This window comes from Sylvia atricapilla, chromosome 3 (genome assembly GCF_009819655.1).
Source record: "Sylvia atricapilla isolate bSylAtr1 chromosome 3, bSylAtr1.pri, whole genome shotgun sequence".
In the NCBI taxonomy this organism is placed as follows: domain Eukaryota; kingdom Metazoa; phylum Chordata; class Aves; order Passeriformes; family Sylviidae; genus Sylvia; species Sylvia atricapilla.
The window spans coordinates 103,758,784-103,775,127 of record NC_089142.1 but is presented as its reverse complement, the minus strand read 5'-3'; the positions used below and the strand labels follow the sequence as shown (position 1 = coordinate 103,775,127).

The window sequence follows — 16,344 nt, the reverse complement described above, 5'->3', positions numbered from 1 at the left end:
TTGATGCAGTATCAAAGGGCAATAAATCAAACCTTTTTTTTTTTAAAGAGGTTTGCTGCTGTATGATACTTAAATCACGAGTGATTTTCACTGGTTGCCTTCCCCACAGCCCAAACAGTTAGCAACCCAAAATCCACTGCAAAACCAGCACTGAACCTGATCTCCTTCAAACAAATCACTACCATAACAAAGCAAGGGCTGCACCAACCCTTAGCTGGAGCAAGTAAATAAAACTGCTCCACACTGTACTTCAGCAGCAAAGAACCAGCTTGTCCTCAAAGTTTATTCATAAACTGGATTTTGAAAACAAACTGATGAAGAGATACAAGAATGTCAGACAAAAAGAAAAACCCTTCTAGCAGCACTATAAAAAGCAAGAGAGCTGCCCCAAATAACAATATGCTCAGCAGAAATGGGACCAATTGTCCCTTTTTTGCCCCCAACATCTGAACCTCTTCCAAGACCAATGTTCTGCAAATGGATGTGCCCTCCCGTTGAAGAACAGGTATCCTCAGCCAGAAAGAGGACTGGTATCAAATGTGAATACACCGAGATCTGCCCAAATGAAGGGAAAATAAACTACCGTAGCAAATCTCACACTTTCTACCACCTGCAACCACTCACCTGCTTATATCCCTTTTGTATCAATAAACTGCTGGGGAGGAGAACAACAAGGGCAAGGTGTGACCCCAAAACCACAAAGGAAGAGCCAGAGGGTGCCAGTGCCCATAGAGAAACACTAAAGAAAATTACTTACCAATTGTTCACTTGAAGTATAGTGAGCCCTGTGTCTTGTGCCAACTGCTTTTTCTGCTCTTCTGAAGGGTAAGGGTGCTGTAAGACACCAAAATAAATACAAACATTTAAATCAATGTGCTTCTTTTGGCCTCTTTTTTATTGTAAATTAAAAAAAAAACCAAAACGAAACCAACCCAACCCAAACCAAAACAGAAGCGTGACATCTATTACTGAAAGGTGAAAATGCTGAGGTGTGTCACTCTTTTATAATTATTAATGGGCTACTACATCACTTAATTAATGGCAGTAAAAGACAAGCCAATTATAAAGATTAGTGAAGTGGAGAAATAACTGCTTAGCATACTGACAGTACCTTGATACTTGAGAAGGATATTTGTTGCATTAGCTGAAATTTTTTTGTACTTGTCTCAAATGACCGATTAGAGTCAAATAATCTTTTTTTTTTTTTTTATCTTTTCTCTTTTGTTTTTAACTGAACAACAAAGAATGTGATAAAGCACTTCTCCGTAAAACTAAAACACACTGATTTTTTTCTGAGATAGTGAAGGCAAAACTTGCCAGTGCCCCAAAATAATTTGCAAATAAGATCAGCATCCTGAACATAAACAAATGCCTGTGTGTTGAACACAGGCCAATGCAAGGTCAACAATCAGCACATTTTTGCCTGACATTAGCATAGCTGTGCTGTGCTAATCCTAAGAGACAGAAAATAAATACTCCTTTAATTGAAGATAATGTTATAATTCAATCGTAAGTTTCTTGTGAGAACTTGATTTGCTTTCTCAGAAAATTCGCTTCTGCATGAATACAGATTGCCTAATAAATCAACAGCAAAAACCACAGCCAAGTCTGAAATGTAGAAATATCATTTCTGTCCTTCCCATCCATGCAAAAAAATGTCACTGCCTCAAAAGGAAATGGCCAAACACTGCAAATGTAACAGTTTCAAGGAAAAGTCTTGTTTTGAGGAGCTGGTTCAGCTCCTGACCTGGATGCCCAAGTCTCAGTACATATCTGATTCAGACCTGGACTGCTGCAAGGTGCTTAACAGCATTTCAATAAAGATCATTTGATATAATTGGTTAGTCCTATCCCAATACCATTTAGCAGTTGATTGGCACAAAGTATTTACTGTTACACATTCATCCTTTTTCCCCCACCTCCCAAATATCCCCTTATTCTCTGGCTGTATCCTTCAGTGAAATATTACATGAGACATAAACTGCAACCTTGTAAAGCATAAGAATTTAAAACCTCATAAAGTTCTACAATCTTACTGGTATTATAGCTATTTAGCAGATTTTGCATATTCTTGTAAACAGCACAGTCTGACTCCTCCTGGCTATGTTACACACAGGTATCACCTCACATTACCAAACAGGGATGATTTTTGTTTTAACTCCAGCAACTTCTCTTAACTCAACACATCCATTTCATCAACCACCATGGCCATCAGCTCCATAAGAGACTTCTTAATTTTTTTTTTTCACTCAAAATTGTTGAGGAATTTTAATTATTTTAAAAGTCCTGGTCTCTGGACAAGAAGCCCACAGATGACCTGCACACCTGTAAGCCACCCCTTGTATTTTCTGTGTGTACATGAAACAGCTCCAGAATTGTGAAGTGAAAAACAGAGGGAAGGGGATTTGACTCCTTTTCCATGGCCAATTTGCATTTTACACATACAGAAATATAGCATGTATTTTACCATCTGCCTTCTACACACATTCATCCACAGCAGTCGTACTTATGTCCATCTATCTGAACACAACGTCTTTCTTCCCTTCAACAAACCCCAAACCCTACAGAGATGATTTGTAACATTTTCATCTTTACAACTTACTTCTCATTTCATTGCTTTGCTATCAAGCGAGGACAGAATCATTCTTTTTTTTTTTTTTTTTCTTATTTTGCTTTGCCACCTTACATGTGATCTAATTTTAAGTAATTGAACAAACTGTGTCTAATTTCATGCAGCAAGCAATAATTACTAGACAGCCTCTAGCTATTGGAATTGAGAAGTCTGTCTCCATTAAGCAATTTTCAATTGTTCTGGACATTTTTTTTTAAACAGACAAGACTGGATAAAATTAGCCATCAGAATAATATTGTCACTATAAAAATAATTGCTTTAAAAGTCCCAAACTACAAATTCCTCAAATTGTGGTTATGTCGAAGGTCATCTGATTAATTTTCCTTTTTTTTTTTTTTTTTTCACATCCTAGTACAGCATAAACTTCGAATTTCATGATAAATCTGTAATTGCCATAATCACATGACAGAAACTGGGATTTCACATAGCTAATCCCTCTTAGCTAAAGGGTCACAACGAGGCAGGCTTTTTAACTATGATTCTGTGTGGTTTAAAGTCATCTTAAACACCAAGCAACATCATTATATAAGCTTTCCGTGGATCATACGAGCCCTTCCTTCGCGGACTAAAAATAAAATAAAATAATAGAAATGATTTGACAAAGAAGCAGCGTGCCACAGGCTAGGTTGCTATAAAAACACTCAAAGCCTTGTTGCATCCCCACCCACAGGGCTTGGAAGGCCTGTGCTGCAGGCAAAGGCAGACATCACATTGCAACAGAGAGAGGGAAGAGGGAAACCCTGAGAACTGCCATTTTATGAAGAAATAGGAAATTCAGTCAAAGACTGCTGCTGTTGGTCTTTGCTCCACCTATGCAAGAATGAGCAGTGTCTTCTGAAAACTTTCTAATGGCTGTTTGAAGGAAAATAGAGAAATGCATATAGATATGGATATATCTATATATCTAAATTTCTCTATATATTTGTGTGCATGGATTATATTGGTATGGATATGTGTAAAACATACCTTAAACAAATGGTTTAAGTTTAAGGCAGTCTTGTGAGGAGGAGAAAGTTGGATTTGACCCTTATGGGTCCCTTCCAACTTGAGAGATTCTGTAATTTTACTAAATATATAAATATACAGGGAAGAAGGACTAGAAAACACTGCAGTGACTCCAGCTGACAAGTGCACCTATCACTCTGGATCACTTTGGGATATCAAGGCAAACTGTTCAATAAACAGTGACTTGAGACCTTTACTTTGCTGTGTACATTAGCTCCTACCATTATCTCTTAAAAGCTTAATTATTTGCAAACAATTGATCAAGATGGGAATTGGAGAAAAGAGACTCCGGACCACCGGGAGAGCAGCAATGCATTAGGAGAACAAACAGAATTACCTTCAGGTCTTATAATCAGAATTAACGATTGGGAGACCGTGTGCAGGGCAGCACGAGGAGCTGTAACACTCCTGCTGGACTGTTTTCCATTTGATCTGCATTAACACCTCGAGTGGAAAGCCATAAAACAGTGATTACAGATGGGAAGGCTGACCCTCCTTCCCAGAACCAGCCCAGCTCGTGTATACCAGACAGGCTTCCTTGCCAAGGCCAGAGAAAAAGGGTAAAATCCAAGGGGAAAAACAAATAGGAAGCAGGCAGGTTAAAAAAAAAAAAACCCAAACAAAACCAAAAAAGGGCATTTCTTACTTAAAGAAATAAGGCTGACAACAGATAAGGGCTCTGAGCTTGGCTCTGGTATTTTCTGATCAAGCCTGCTGCTGCTACACAGCTATAGAGCAGCATCCACCAAATGATATGAGACCTTTTGCTTTTCCCTTTCCATAAATCTAGCACTGAAATGTGGATTGTTTGGCACCATTAATGTGTTTTTGAGGCTCTGTGGTATTACTTTTAATAATGACTTAGTACAGAAAGTGATTGCTTAATAACACCATCAAAGTCTGCATGCAAATGAAAATTATCCCTGGGGGATTTGCCCAGGGTAATATGAACAGTTAAGGAACATTTGAAAAGGTAAAAATAACTATGCAAAATATGAGTCAGAGCAGTCATTTTAGCAGTAACAAAGAAATCAAAGTGACAGAGAGAAAAATTTAACTTTCCATCATATTTTCTCGTCACTGTTTTATGAATGGTATTTAGCGAGCAGAAGTCTTAATAAAAGCCTATTTTTTAATGCAGCTTGAGAGCATTTTTTAGCAAAACAATAAGATTATGTTTTTTTTTAAATCACCTTTGACTACCGATGGTGGGTAAAATCTCCACTAGGTACAGATGGAAAGCATCCAAGGCAGTCCTTAATGCCACGCCTTGTCCAAATGTACTCCTTTCCTCAAATTTTCCCACCCCAGGCAGCAAATGCTGGATGCCAGGACAGACTTTATCTTATCTGTAACCAGGCATCAACAGCAGTCCCTCCCCTCCTCCTCTGCGACAGCAGAGCATCCTAACAGTGCCAGAAAAATGGGGAAATCATCCTGCCCTTCTCACCCACCCCTGGATTATGAATTCCTCATTGCACCAAAGCAGCTCCACACCAAGCAGCTCTCCCACAGCACCCAGGCAGAGGCAATGCCCGAGGGAAAAGCTGCAGGCTCTGGTTTGGAAGAGGCTGTGGCAACCATCCAGTGTTGCCCTTATCGTGGCTTGGCTGGACAGAACCATTTCAGAAGCCTTTTTATCCCCTTTCCTTCCAGCCCTCTGCCTCCTCCAGGGCTCAGTGTAGTGCACCAAGGTGAGATGACCTTGAGGTAAACTGTGGTAGGTGACGAAGAGAAATCACCCCCTTAAAATTTATGCCTCGAGAGTGTTTATTAAACTGCTTTCTAACATCAAAATGAAAAAAAATGAAAAAAAGGAAAAAAAATCCCAACGCTGTGATTTTCTTGTTTCTGAAGAGAAACCCAGCCTAGCTCAGTATCCAGAATAAAGCCCAAGGATCAGCCCTCCAGTGACAAATTGTACATTGACTTCATGCTGAACTCTAAATTCTTGCTTTACCCAAACTTGTCCAGGGTTAGCTAAGGTGGCAGCACAGCCATTTGGGTCTCTCCCCTTCCCCAGCTTCCTTTTGGTTTGCGTTTGAACTGTTTACATTAATGATCAAGTTGATCTACTAGAGAAATTACTATTTTTTTTTAATATCCATAATGCTTTCCTATTGTCTCTCAGCTTTATGAATTAGTTTTACTGTTGCAGTGAATGCTTTTTTTGTCTCCTGACTGCACATTATCAAAGGGACACTTTGTGCCTTCCATTTGCATTACAAAAGCAGTGCATGGTGTAGAGTCTAAGAACAGAGCTTGAATTTATAGCAGTCGAGTCCTAGATCCTCACACATTCTGGCCTCCTAAAGAATAACAGGGGGGGTTTCTGCACTCAGAAAGTAGCCAAAAAATGGTTGGATCGCTATCCATAAAGTCATAAGATTGCAACCTCCTTTCTTCATCACGTTGAGAGGGAGCGATAAAGAGAACGCGTGGAGCCCCCTTGCCTATTTTTCAGGCTGCCTGAATAGGTTTATAGACCATCCCTGTGACCTGCTTTATATTCAGGCAAGGCTGTAAAAAGTTTCCAAGTGGAGGTGACCTGGTAGGCAGGGGAAGGGGGGGAGAAGGGAAAAAAAAAATTCAACTCGGAAGCTGCAAACTCGATCCTGTTTATCCCATGGGATTGGCTCGCACATTGGAGGAAATACTAAAACACTGAGAAGGAAGTTGTTTTATTAGAAATGCATCTCTGAGGCTGGGAGGGGAGAAAGAAAGAAAAAAAAAAAAAAGCCTGTGCAAAGTTTGCACAGTCTTTTCCTTGGCTGAGAGTAGTGAGTCAGCCTGATAATGCTATTGAAGTGTGAGCTGGCTTCAGCATTTCAAGCTCCTCGTTGCTTTTTCATCACAGCAAGAAAACATCGTCCATATGACACGGTCATGCTGCACACAAAGCCAGCTTTCTCCCTCTTTCAAAAGAAAATATTTCCTCAACTTATTGTAACAGTTTAATATTCCCCCCAGTAAGGCCTTTTTTTGCAACATTGCTGGTAATAAATCCCGGTGCTGCCCGAGTTATTGAACTGCAGGCTGTGAACACAAAAATCAACAGATGAGCTTGGTCATCTAAAGTCAAAAATTAACCAAAATATGCAGTGTGACTAGGTGCTGCATTGCTTTGACTCCCCTGCATCCCTATGGCAAGGCCAATAAGCTGCTGCTTTGGGCTTCTGCATCAGCCCATCCCTATGAGATGGGCTCTGAGACGCTGCCTATCGTTGCCCTTACAAAGGGGTTTGCAGGCTGCTTTGGCAGCCTTGCCAAAAAATAAAAGGTGAGTAAAGGAGGCAGAATCTGACTCTCCTAAGGCAAATGCAGGGTGCAAAACACAGAAGCAATACCCCAGAAATTTTAAAATCTGAACGTGTGTTCACAGCCAACCTGATTGAACAGGGGTTGGGGTGGTTTTGCAGGCAGAGGTGGGGAGGAGACATTTCCTTTGTGGGGGTTTACAAGGAGGGAAAAGAGGTACTGGCAACAGCAACCCTTTTTAATGAAGAAGTTATGCAGGGAGAAAAAAAAAAACCTGCTTCTCCTTTTTTCCCATTTGCCCTTTTGTAAATAATTTTCTTGCAAGAGTTGTCTGTGAACAAGTTTTGGCACTCACTAACATAAATATCCTTTCCAAGGCTGATGGAGAGACATGGTATGGCTTGGGATGCGCTGCCAATACTTCTCTGGTGGCCCCATCAAATTACTCATAATGTGAGCACTCATTAAGGAAAAAAGTTCAGATCATCCCTTGCACAGGATATTACAGAAGTCAGAAAATGGAAAAACCTTTTAACTCATCTAATCCATCTCCTGGCTGCTACAATATTATTCCTTCCATACCATATATTATTACCCACTGCCTTTTCCAGTTGAGCTTTAGCTAGTCCAAGCAATGGTGCTCCTGCTATTTCCTTTTGGAGACACTCTGATAGACCTCAGTGTTTGGAGTTTACTCTGGCTCCTACTGGTTTTCAGTTCAAGCCCAGTCTGTGCATACACTCCCACACCATACTCGGGTAATTGAGTGGAGCTTTTCCCATTTTAAACATTCCTCTGGTGCCTGCATGCATGTGCACACAGAAACACACACACACAGCTTGCACATGCACATTAACATACACTTAAGAAGGGATTTTTTTTACTCCAGGATCAAGACTATCTGTGCTAAATGTAACCTGGGCGATGCACTTTTGCATCTTCTTCCACTTTTTTCTTCATTATTGTTATTATTGTTTTTTCTTTCACAGCCTGAAACCGACCAAGGACGGGGAAATTAAAAGAAAAATTGCATCCAAAAGATTAGCAAAATTCTCCTCAACGAAGCACACAGCCAAAAACTGAGACACTACAGCCAAGTGACACCAAAGGAAGCGAGGAAATGCATCATCTGACTGCAACCCCCTTAGAGGTAAAATTCACAGCCTTGAAACCCAGCTTTTCAGTTAAGCCAACATCTTTATCAGGCAGCTGCCAAAAGGCAGGAAGGCAAACCCCAGCCTTCCCAAGGTGAGCAGCTTTTGGGAAGGAAGAAAAAATACCACCGGCACGCCAAAAGAAACCCCGACTACCTGATAACTCCGTGAAAGCACTGCTGTTGTTTTTAGAGCCAGCCTAAGACAGATTAGCCCAGGTAAATATCTTCTAACCAGAAGCCTTTTCTCAGCAATAAGTCACTGTCCTTATCTACCTCAAATGACTTTCTAAACAGGTGGGCTCGGAAATAACTCTACAATCTCTGGGAAACGCCAGTGCCAGCAGCTGTAATCCCATGGAGTTAAGCTGAATGCTTTTATTTGTGCTTTTCCCTCTTTTTCCCAGGCTGTCTCTGGTGCGTCAGGTGCTCCCTCTGTAAGAGAGGGATAAAAACACTCCCCTATGCCTCCATCCCTACACCTGTGTGATCAAGTTGATGGAAGGTTGCTGCATTCAGCCAGATCCAGAATATGAACTTCAGGATTTTGGAGGGAGCAGGAGCTTTAAGCAGGTTTCCCAAGGTGGGAGCACCCTTAAGGAGCAGCCACCAAGCAAACTGGGAAGCCTCCTCCCAGGAGCATGAACTCTTTTTTTCATGGAAGGGACCAAGCCATCATACAAAGAGAGATCAAGGCAACCAACACATAGAGGTGCCACTGGTTCAACATCAAGAGAGGGGTTACATTCTATTTTATATTTTCTACTTGAAAACAAAACAAAACAAACAAACAAACAAACAAAAAGAAAACTACAACTGAGGAAGGAAATGAAAAGATAAAGCTGCTATTTTGCAATGCTGCTTTGTTGGCATGGAAAGTCCTTGAACAGATGCCCTGTCCACCATTAAATATTCACAACATATCCTTGTAAAAGAATAAAGACCACTCACTTATAAGCAAAACCACAACGTGTTCTTCATGAAGAAAAAAAAAAAAAAAAAAAGAAAGATGCATTTAAAGATCTTTTAGAAAAAAGAAAGAAGGAGGAAAAGAAGAAAAAAATAAAAAAAGCCAGGAAACCACCACTGTTCTCTGAAGAAGCAGAGACTCTTGGAAGTAGTGCACATTCTCTGGCGTTAATTTTCCCACTTAAATTACAGTGATGCTGTAGCCTCATCTCATTAGAGATCATTGTCCCCAGTAGACAGTTGTGTTTATGGGGGATTCTTGCTGTTCCACACCTGCTGCTCAGGTTGCTACGTGATAAAGCCTGCATACAAACAGCAGTCTTGAGGTTGCTGGACTGCAACTGATGAGCCCAGGCTAATTCAGGGGTGATTATGTAGTTTACTGGACCACTAAACCTCTTTAAGCTTGTAATTACTGCCTATTTGAGTAAAGAACATTGAAAAGCAATTCACTGCATCATGCCTGCCACAGCTGGAAGCAGGCTGCCAGCAGTCTGCGGGGACATTAAAATCTGCAGGGACTGGGGATTGGAGCACAGCTCGTAGGCACTGGCACAGCCAAGTGTGCTCTCACATTCCAGCTCACCTTTCCTGACCAGGAGTGCCATTAAAGGTGCAATGAAAAACTATAGAAAAGCAATAAAGATGACAAATAACGGGACGTAATTGAGGGAACTGCATTTTAATGACTCTTCCCCCCCCCCCCGCCCCCTTTCCTCTCCTCTTATATTGGCTAAAAAAAAATTAAAAAAAAAAAAAATTAAGCCTTTTTGTCATGACAAGAGAAGGGAAAGAAAAGGCCTTTTGCACGAAGGGGAAATGCACTGCATGCATGTGTTTCTGTTTTGGAGTTGGGGGTTTCCCTCATGTTTCAAAGCTTTAGAGAGTTAAGTTTACTTGTGAAGTGAATGCACAGCAAGTCCTTTTATGTATTGGGCAGAAATGATAATGCAGAGGCATCTTAATCCCTGAATCTTCATTAAATCCCGTCACTGAGCCTTCATGAAACCCCCCAAGAGTACCCCAGCCCTAAACCACCACTCTGAAAAAGAACTCCACCCCATGCAGCATCTCAGCAGTCCTTACTATCAAGACAAGATTGTGGGTTTCTTTTAATAATAAATAAATATCTCTCTGATTCTGTTTGCCTTTTGAGTTCTGACCCACTCTAGTCCTCCTTTTCAAGCCTGCCCCTGCAGCTCTCAATAAGCAGGAAGCTATTAAAAAGGGGCACCTTATTTCTTCGCATAATTACCAGTTTTGGGAACAGAGTCCAGGGGAAGAAGAGCAGATCAAATGGGATCTATGACACAGGCAGAGAGGTTGGCAATAGGTATTTTTACAAGTGAGTAAACAAAGGTTTGGAGATGATTGCTCCAGCAGAGCCGGAAAGCAGCACTGGCAAAACCAGAGGGATGTTGCCAGTGTCTCCATAGAGCCCCAACACTGCTTGGCATCACTGGTGATGGGAAGGCTGAGCTGGAACAGAGGCTGGACAGAGCTGGAGAATAAAGTGAGGATTTATTGAAAGGCCTCCAGGATCCACCTTGGGCGGACAGGGCCTGACCAGGGCTACACGCAGGGTGGACTAAGAATGGGCACAAAAAGGCTGATCGGTCACAAGATCTTACATTTTTGTAAGTTTTGGTCCATTTGCATATTGGAGTTTAACTGTCCAACTACAGCTCCAGGCTGTGAGGTCCCATCCTTCTTGTTCCTCCCTCCAGCCCACCCTTGTTTGTGCTTTTGGGGCTGACAGCTGTCCTTGGTCCTCAGCAGGAAAAGGATTTGTTTTGTCTCCCTGCTCTGTGCAGAGCTGACTGACAATATGAGGCTCAGAACTGCACCCCTGGGCAGCACAGAGTCTGAAAATATGAAAGCTAAAACTGAAGGCATCACTGGGAGCTCCAACCAGCTCCTGGCAGTGGGGCTCCAGGTCCTTGGAGCTCTCCCATCCTCCAGTCACACCACAACTATCCCTGCTATTAGAACTGCCATGTGTGAGGTCCAGCAATGGGCCTAACGAGCTGCCCGATTAACTAACTGCATGAAATGGGCTTTAAAGCCTCCTAGGACATTTGGAGATGCAGAATTCATCAGTGTCATTTCCCTGCCCTGCTAATAACAGCCACAGCTGCCTGGGAGAATGGGGTGTGGGAAAAGGCAAAAATAAACAAGCAAAACAAAATAAACCATCACTATTGATACAATTAACCCTGGACTGAAGTAAATTTAAGAGATGGGGCCTCCTTCTCCTCTCATCTAATAAATTGCCTTGTTTTAAAACACAGGGACATGCCATCTGTAGTACTAATCTCACATGTCTCTAGAAAGGGAAAGTGGGAAAAACCCCCCGTGCATACATGAGCATGCTACTGTGAACAAACATCAGCTTTTAAAGGAGAATGTAAAAGCTTTCAGGAAGTTTATTCTTAAAAAGCATGTAAATTCCCCGTCACAACAATCCTCCAACAAACCCCATCCAAGCTCCAAAGAGCCACAGGCTTGTGTGTTATCCAGCTATCACTCTTATTAATATTCATTAGGCAGGGCTACTTGCATTTTCATAAGCTGTGAAGGTGGCAAAAGAAACAATCAGAATTCTTTAACACACAGGCATTATCAATTCAACATCTGCCAAAGAAGAGTGCATACAGATCTGAGGTTGAAATTCAAATGCAATTTACCTGGGCTAGAGCTGGGCTTCACTTTCCAGCACCCAACCCGCTATTTCAGGCGCTCTCATTTTATCCACCCCAGCTTTTACCTCCCCAGAAGTTCACTCTCCACTATTTTTACCTTTAAAATGAAAGTCCCTCATAAATTCCCTCCTTCATTCCTTAGGTCTATCTAATGAGTTCTCTTCTGCTAAAATAACCCAAGTTCAGTGCAATCGCATACATGAATAATACAGACAAGTTTTAACTCGGTAAACTTGACTAAGCAATTCTGCTTTCTGGCTAGAGAATTAATTTATCTACACCCATTTAGTGTGTGAAATCCCATTGACTGGCTTCAGGGTACAGGCCTGTACATCCACCTTCTGATCAGGCTGGCCTTAAAATTTAACTCTGAGAGATGATCTGAGAAGTCTCCAGAAGAAAACAACTGCTCTAATTAATTATGCACCCAACTTAGCAAAGAAAACAGGTCTGATAATGCTAACCAATTTCAGAATAAAGCAGATTCATGTTCCCAGGATGATATTTCTATGCACAAGAATGTGCACCAAAAGAAGTGGGATTCAGCTCTCCTGAGAGCTGGGAAAAGGCACATCACAATTCTCCAGATCTCCAGATTCAACCCTAAATTGCCATGTATTTGCCCACAAATTCACTAGGCATTGATTCTCATTCTTATAAAAACCTGATTAAAAAGGCTCGGACCAGGAGGTGACTCTTCCCTCTTGGAAAACTTCTTGGACCAAGAGGACTCCCTCATAAAAAAATAATCGTTTCCCCCAAATTCAATACAAGTGTCTACCAATTTAACTTGGATTTCAAAAGCTTCCAAAGACCTAACTGTATCCTCCCTCACACAGGGTTGGTGGAACCAAGCTTTGCATTTCAGTGGAAATATTCAGGGTGTGAGGCATTTCCCAGGGGCTGGTATTGGCCAGCATTTGGGATGAGCCCTGAAATGGCAAACCTCTCTTCATCTGCATAACTCTATATCTGGACTTAGGAAACATGGCCAAAGCCTGGGCTGCCTAAAGGACACATCCTCAGCTTTGTCAGGTGAGATCCTTCTATGGGATGATGAAGGGATGAGGCCAGGACAGGGGTTTTTGGAAGGGGTTTTCCAAAATTCCGAACTGAGGCAGAGATAAGACATCAGTGCTCACGCCATCCCCAGCCTGAGCATCCCCTTCTTGCCTGGTTTCCTTCAAGGTCTGAGCACATCAAGCACCACACACATGCAGATGCCTTCACAGTAATTACCATAAAAGAGACAATCCACACATTTGGAAGCAAAAGCCTGGAGAGCTGTGTTTGCTTTCAGCACATTCATGATGTCATGGCCATTAACAATTCACAAGAACAGTAACAAGGTATAATCAATTAATCTTTTTCAATTCAAGCTCAAAGATTCCCTTCTGCTTTCCCCTCCTTTCTGAACAAAACTCATTTACTTTAGAAAGACCTAAATGAAAGTAGTTAAAGACCAAAAAAATGTCACCACTAACAAGTTACAAAGTAAGAAAGAGCAACCAGGCACATTTGATCTTGTTCTATACAGGAACCTTTCTAAGATGACTGCTCCAATTAAAAAAAAAAAAAAAAAAAAAAAAAAAAGTTGAATTTATCATTTTGATGATAGGAGATTATGAACTTTACTATTATATGCATATATTTTGTTTAATGGCTTAGTTTATTTTAATAACAAAGAGAAACTAGATCTTTACAGATGAAAGCTTTATTTCATGGCTTCAGTACAACTGGGATTTTTAAAAACTGTGATGTTAACCAAAATGTGATAATGGATGCTCTCAAGGGCCCTATTTTGTAGCATTTTATGCAGAGCCAAACTGTATCCAAGACATTACAAACATCATGTTTAGCCTTCTTTTAAAAAAGTAGAACTAACTCCAGTGTCAGAGGCCCCTGTAATTGTTTTCCATCTGCTTTTCATGCCTCTGAACTCGTGCAGCAAACTCTGGCTGTAGAAATGCCATGACAAAGGCACTGGCTCTTTGAAGATTTTTTTTTTTTAATGAAATTATATTGAAATTATATTTGTAGGATTTTGGCTGGAAGGAGACAGGAGTGATTGCAATGTAACTACATTACCTACAGCACCCTTGCTTTGAAGGGTCTGTTAACATCCAGAAGAAAAGGGAGACGCAAAAAACACGCTAAGGAAAAAAAAAAAGCTAACTCTGCTACCATTTTTATGTCATTTACTGCCTAAGACAGAGATAATCAGAAACACCTCATCCAACTTGATCATGCTCTCAAGAACTCCTCACCTATTCCACTTCCTTTTATCCTCACATTGGTAGATTGAGAACAGTTGCTCCAGACAACGGTGGCGCTCATGCGTGTGCAGCACCAAGGATGCTCTTCCTTACACATCTCCATAAATCTTTATGCAAGCAGAGGTGGGAAAACACCTATGGGGCTCTGTCTGGTTTTGTGAACCGCCCCCAAAAGCAGGGACTCACTGTTTTTTTGGGGGGAAGCAGCCCAAGATGGCAGCTCATGATTAATGGCTGTATCATCCCTGGCTCGGTGGCGGCGAGGCCCCGGGTCTAATCTGCCAAACATCCCCTTCGTCCGCGGCCGATCAGCAGATGCGAGCACATAGGCCCTGTCAGCTTGACATATCATTCCTACGACAATGTCAACGAGTATTAATGTTCAATTATCTGTCCTAGAAATAACCCTCGCCTCCGTGCATTGTGTAACTGGGCGCATGGCACGGCGGTAATCCAAATGACAAGGGCAGAGATGCCCGCGCTCACCCGCTCGCTGTGAGTTGGCTTCCCAACATCGCGGTGACATTGCCTTGCGGTGGCCTTCCCCCTCCTTCCTCCCCCTGGTTGTGGTTTGTTCTTTTTTTATTTTATTTTATTTTTAGTAGGGAAGGCACGTTGCAAAGACCCCAAAGACCCTTCTCCTCTTCTCTGCAGGTTGTGTGCCGCCCATCGGCACGCCAAGAGCCGCTTAGAAAAGGCGCGCTTTGACTTCGCGCCCACGCGGAACCGCAAGGACTTTTCTCGTTCACTTCCATGGAGAGCCAGAAGCTGCCCATCTTTATGTCAGGGGACAGCCTAACATAAAGACAGGCAGCCTCTCTTTATGTCCCCTCCTTGTGCATCCATCCATCTATCTATCTATATCTCATTGACCATTATCAAACGCAAATTTCAACACTATCTTCTTCCAGGACGCCATCAAGATGATCTATTCAACTCTCAACAGCAGGGCTGGAGCAATTTGGCCAAATGAAATGTTACAGGCTCCTTTTGTTTAAGCAATTTTAAAGTAAGACCATCCCCAAAGGAGAGAGAATTTGAAGAATAAACTCAAGTTTATTCCTGGAATATTTTTGGGTGGTTTTTTTTTTTTTTTTTACTACCGCTCAAATATCAATATTATTGATCGCATCAAATTCAAATAGAACTCTCGGAGCAAAAAAAACCTTACCAAATACTTTTTTTTTCTAAATCAGAATTAGGGTCAAATTGCCAGTTGTTTGAACAGTCTGTGACAGAGTTTGCATAATTTCTCTTTTTGTTGTTGTTACTATGGCACAGCTTCCTTGAACTAACATTCAAAGGTTATCAGCTCTAAGTTATGCTTGCTAAGTCTTCTTATACAACTCACAATCAGAGGGAGGGAGTGGGAGGAAGCAGTGTGATAACCAGTGCCAGCTTTGAGATAAAGCCCTCCACCTAATCTCTGTTTATTTAGACAACCATCTAACCGCAGCACCGGGTGTAAAAACAAACCAGGTGTATGGCTAAGGGAATTTCTCCTCCCTTACCGTGATTGCATTATATTTTTTGGGTAAAGGAAAGCAGAGCCTCTTTCTTTTTTTTTTTTTAAGATTACTTTGAAAATTTAAATAAGCCCAAAGTTTGAGGTTTTTCATGTTTGGATTCGCTTGGCTGGATGGGCTTTTTCTTTTTTTTTTTTTTTTTTCTTTGTTTTGTAGAAAGGGGAGGTAATGGTAACAAAGCACATTCTATTCCATGCTTTTTTATTGCTCGAGGTTTTGGAGACAAAGACTTCACCGTATCACATTTACAAAAAAAACTCCTTTAAAAATTAGCTTCCCGCTTTGAATTATTTTCCACCGAAGGGGATTCAGGATGTTTGGAATAAATACAAATATCATGGGATCAAACTGGAGTAAACTGAGCAGTGTTTTAAATGTATTTCCCCTAAGGAGCTGACAAGAGAGTTGGGCACACCTCCGCTGCATCAGCGCTGAAGCTGCTTTTCCAGGGCTGAAGCTGCTTTTCCAGCCCAGGTGCCAAAATAGAAAAGCTCTTGCAGGTCAGGCTTTGATGAGAAGCAGTAAGGTGTCTGGCTGAAGGATAACTGAGCCTCCCTCCAGCTTCAGCAGCAATATTAAACGGTGGTGGGGAGCTTGCATGTTGGCTGATGGCTCCTTTTCTCCTGCCATATGAGCCCAAAGTTGCCTCCAACACATTCAAACTCAGTTTTCCTAATTTTTACCCCTCTGATAATTCACCTCACTGTTTACTCAATCATTTTAGGTGGGGGGAAGTGATGAATATTGCTGAGTGCCAGTTTTTTTGGTGCAAGATGAATAACCCCAAGGAGTAACTTACACTGAGTCCCAGGCTCCTGTCAGC

General features: G+C 41.6%; 1 protein-coding gene across 4 annotated transcripts in view; it reads right to left on the bottom strand.

Moving 5' to 3' along the window:
* The window catches only part of MEIS1 (Meis homeobox 1), a 108,622-nt gene that overhangs the window by 22,345 nt on the left and 69,933 nt on the right, over positions 1-16,344 (bottom strand). For all 4 annotated transcript variants that reach the window (XM_066316479.1, XM_066316481.1, XM_066316478.1 and 1 more), the window contains exon 9: positions 758-834. In XM_066316479.1, coding sequence (XP_066172576.1) covers positions 758-834 — 77 coding nt within the window. The remainder of the gene's footprint in view (positions 1-757; positions 835-16,344) is intronic.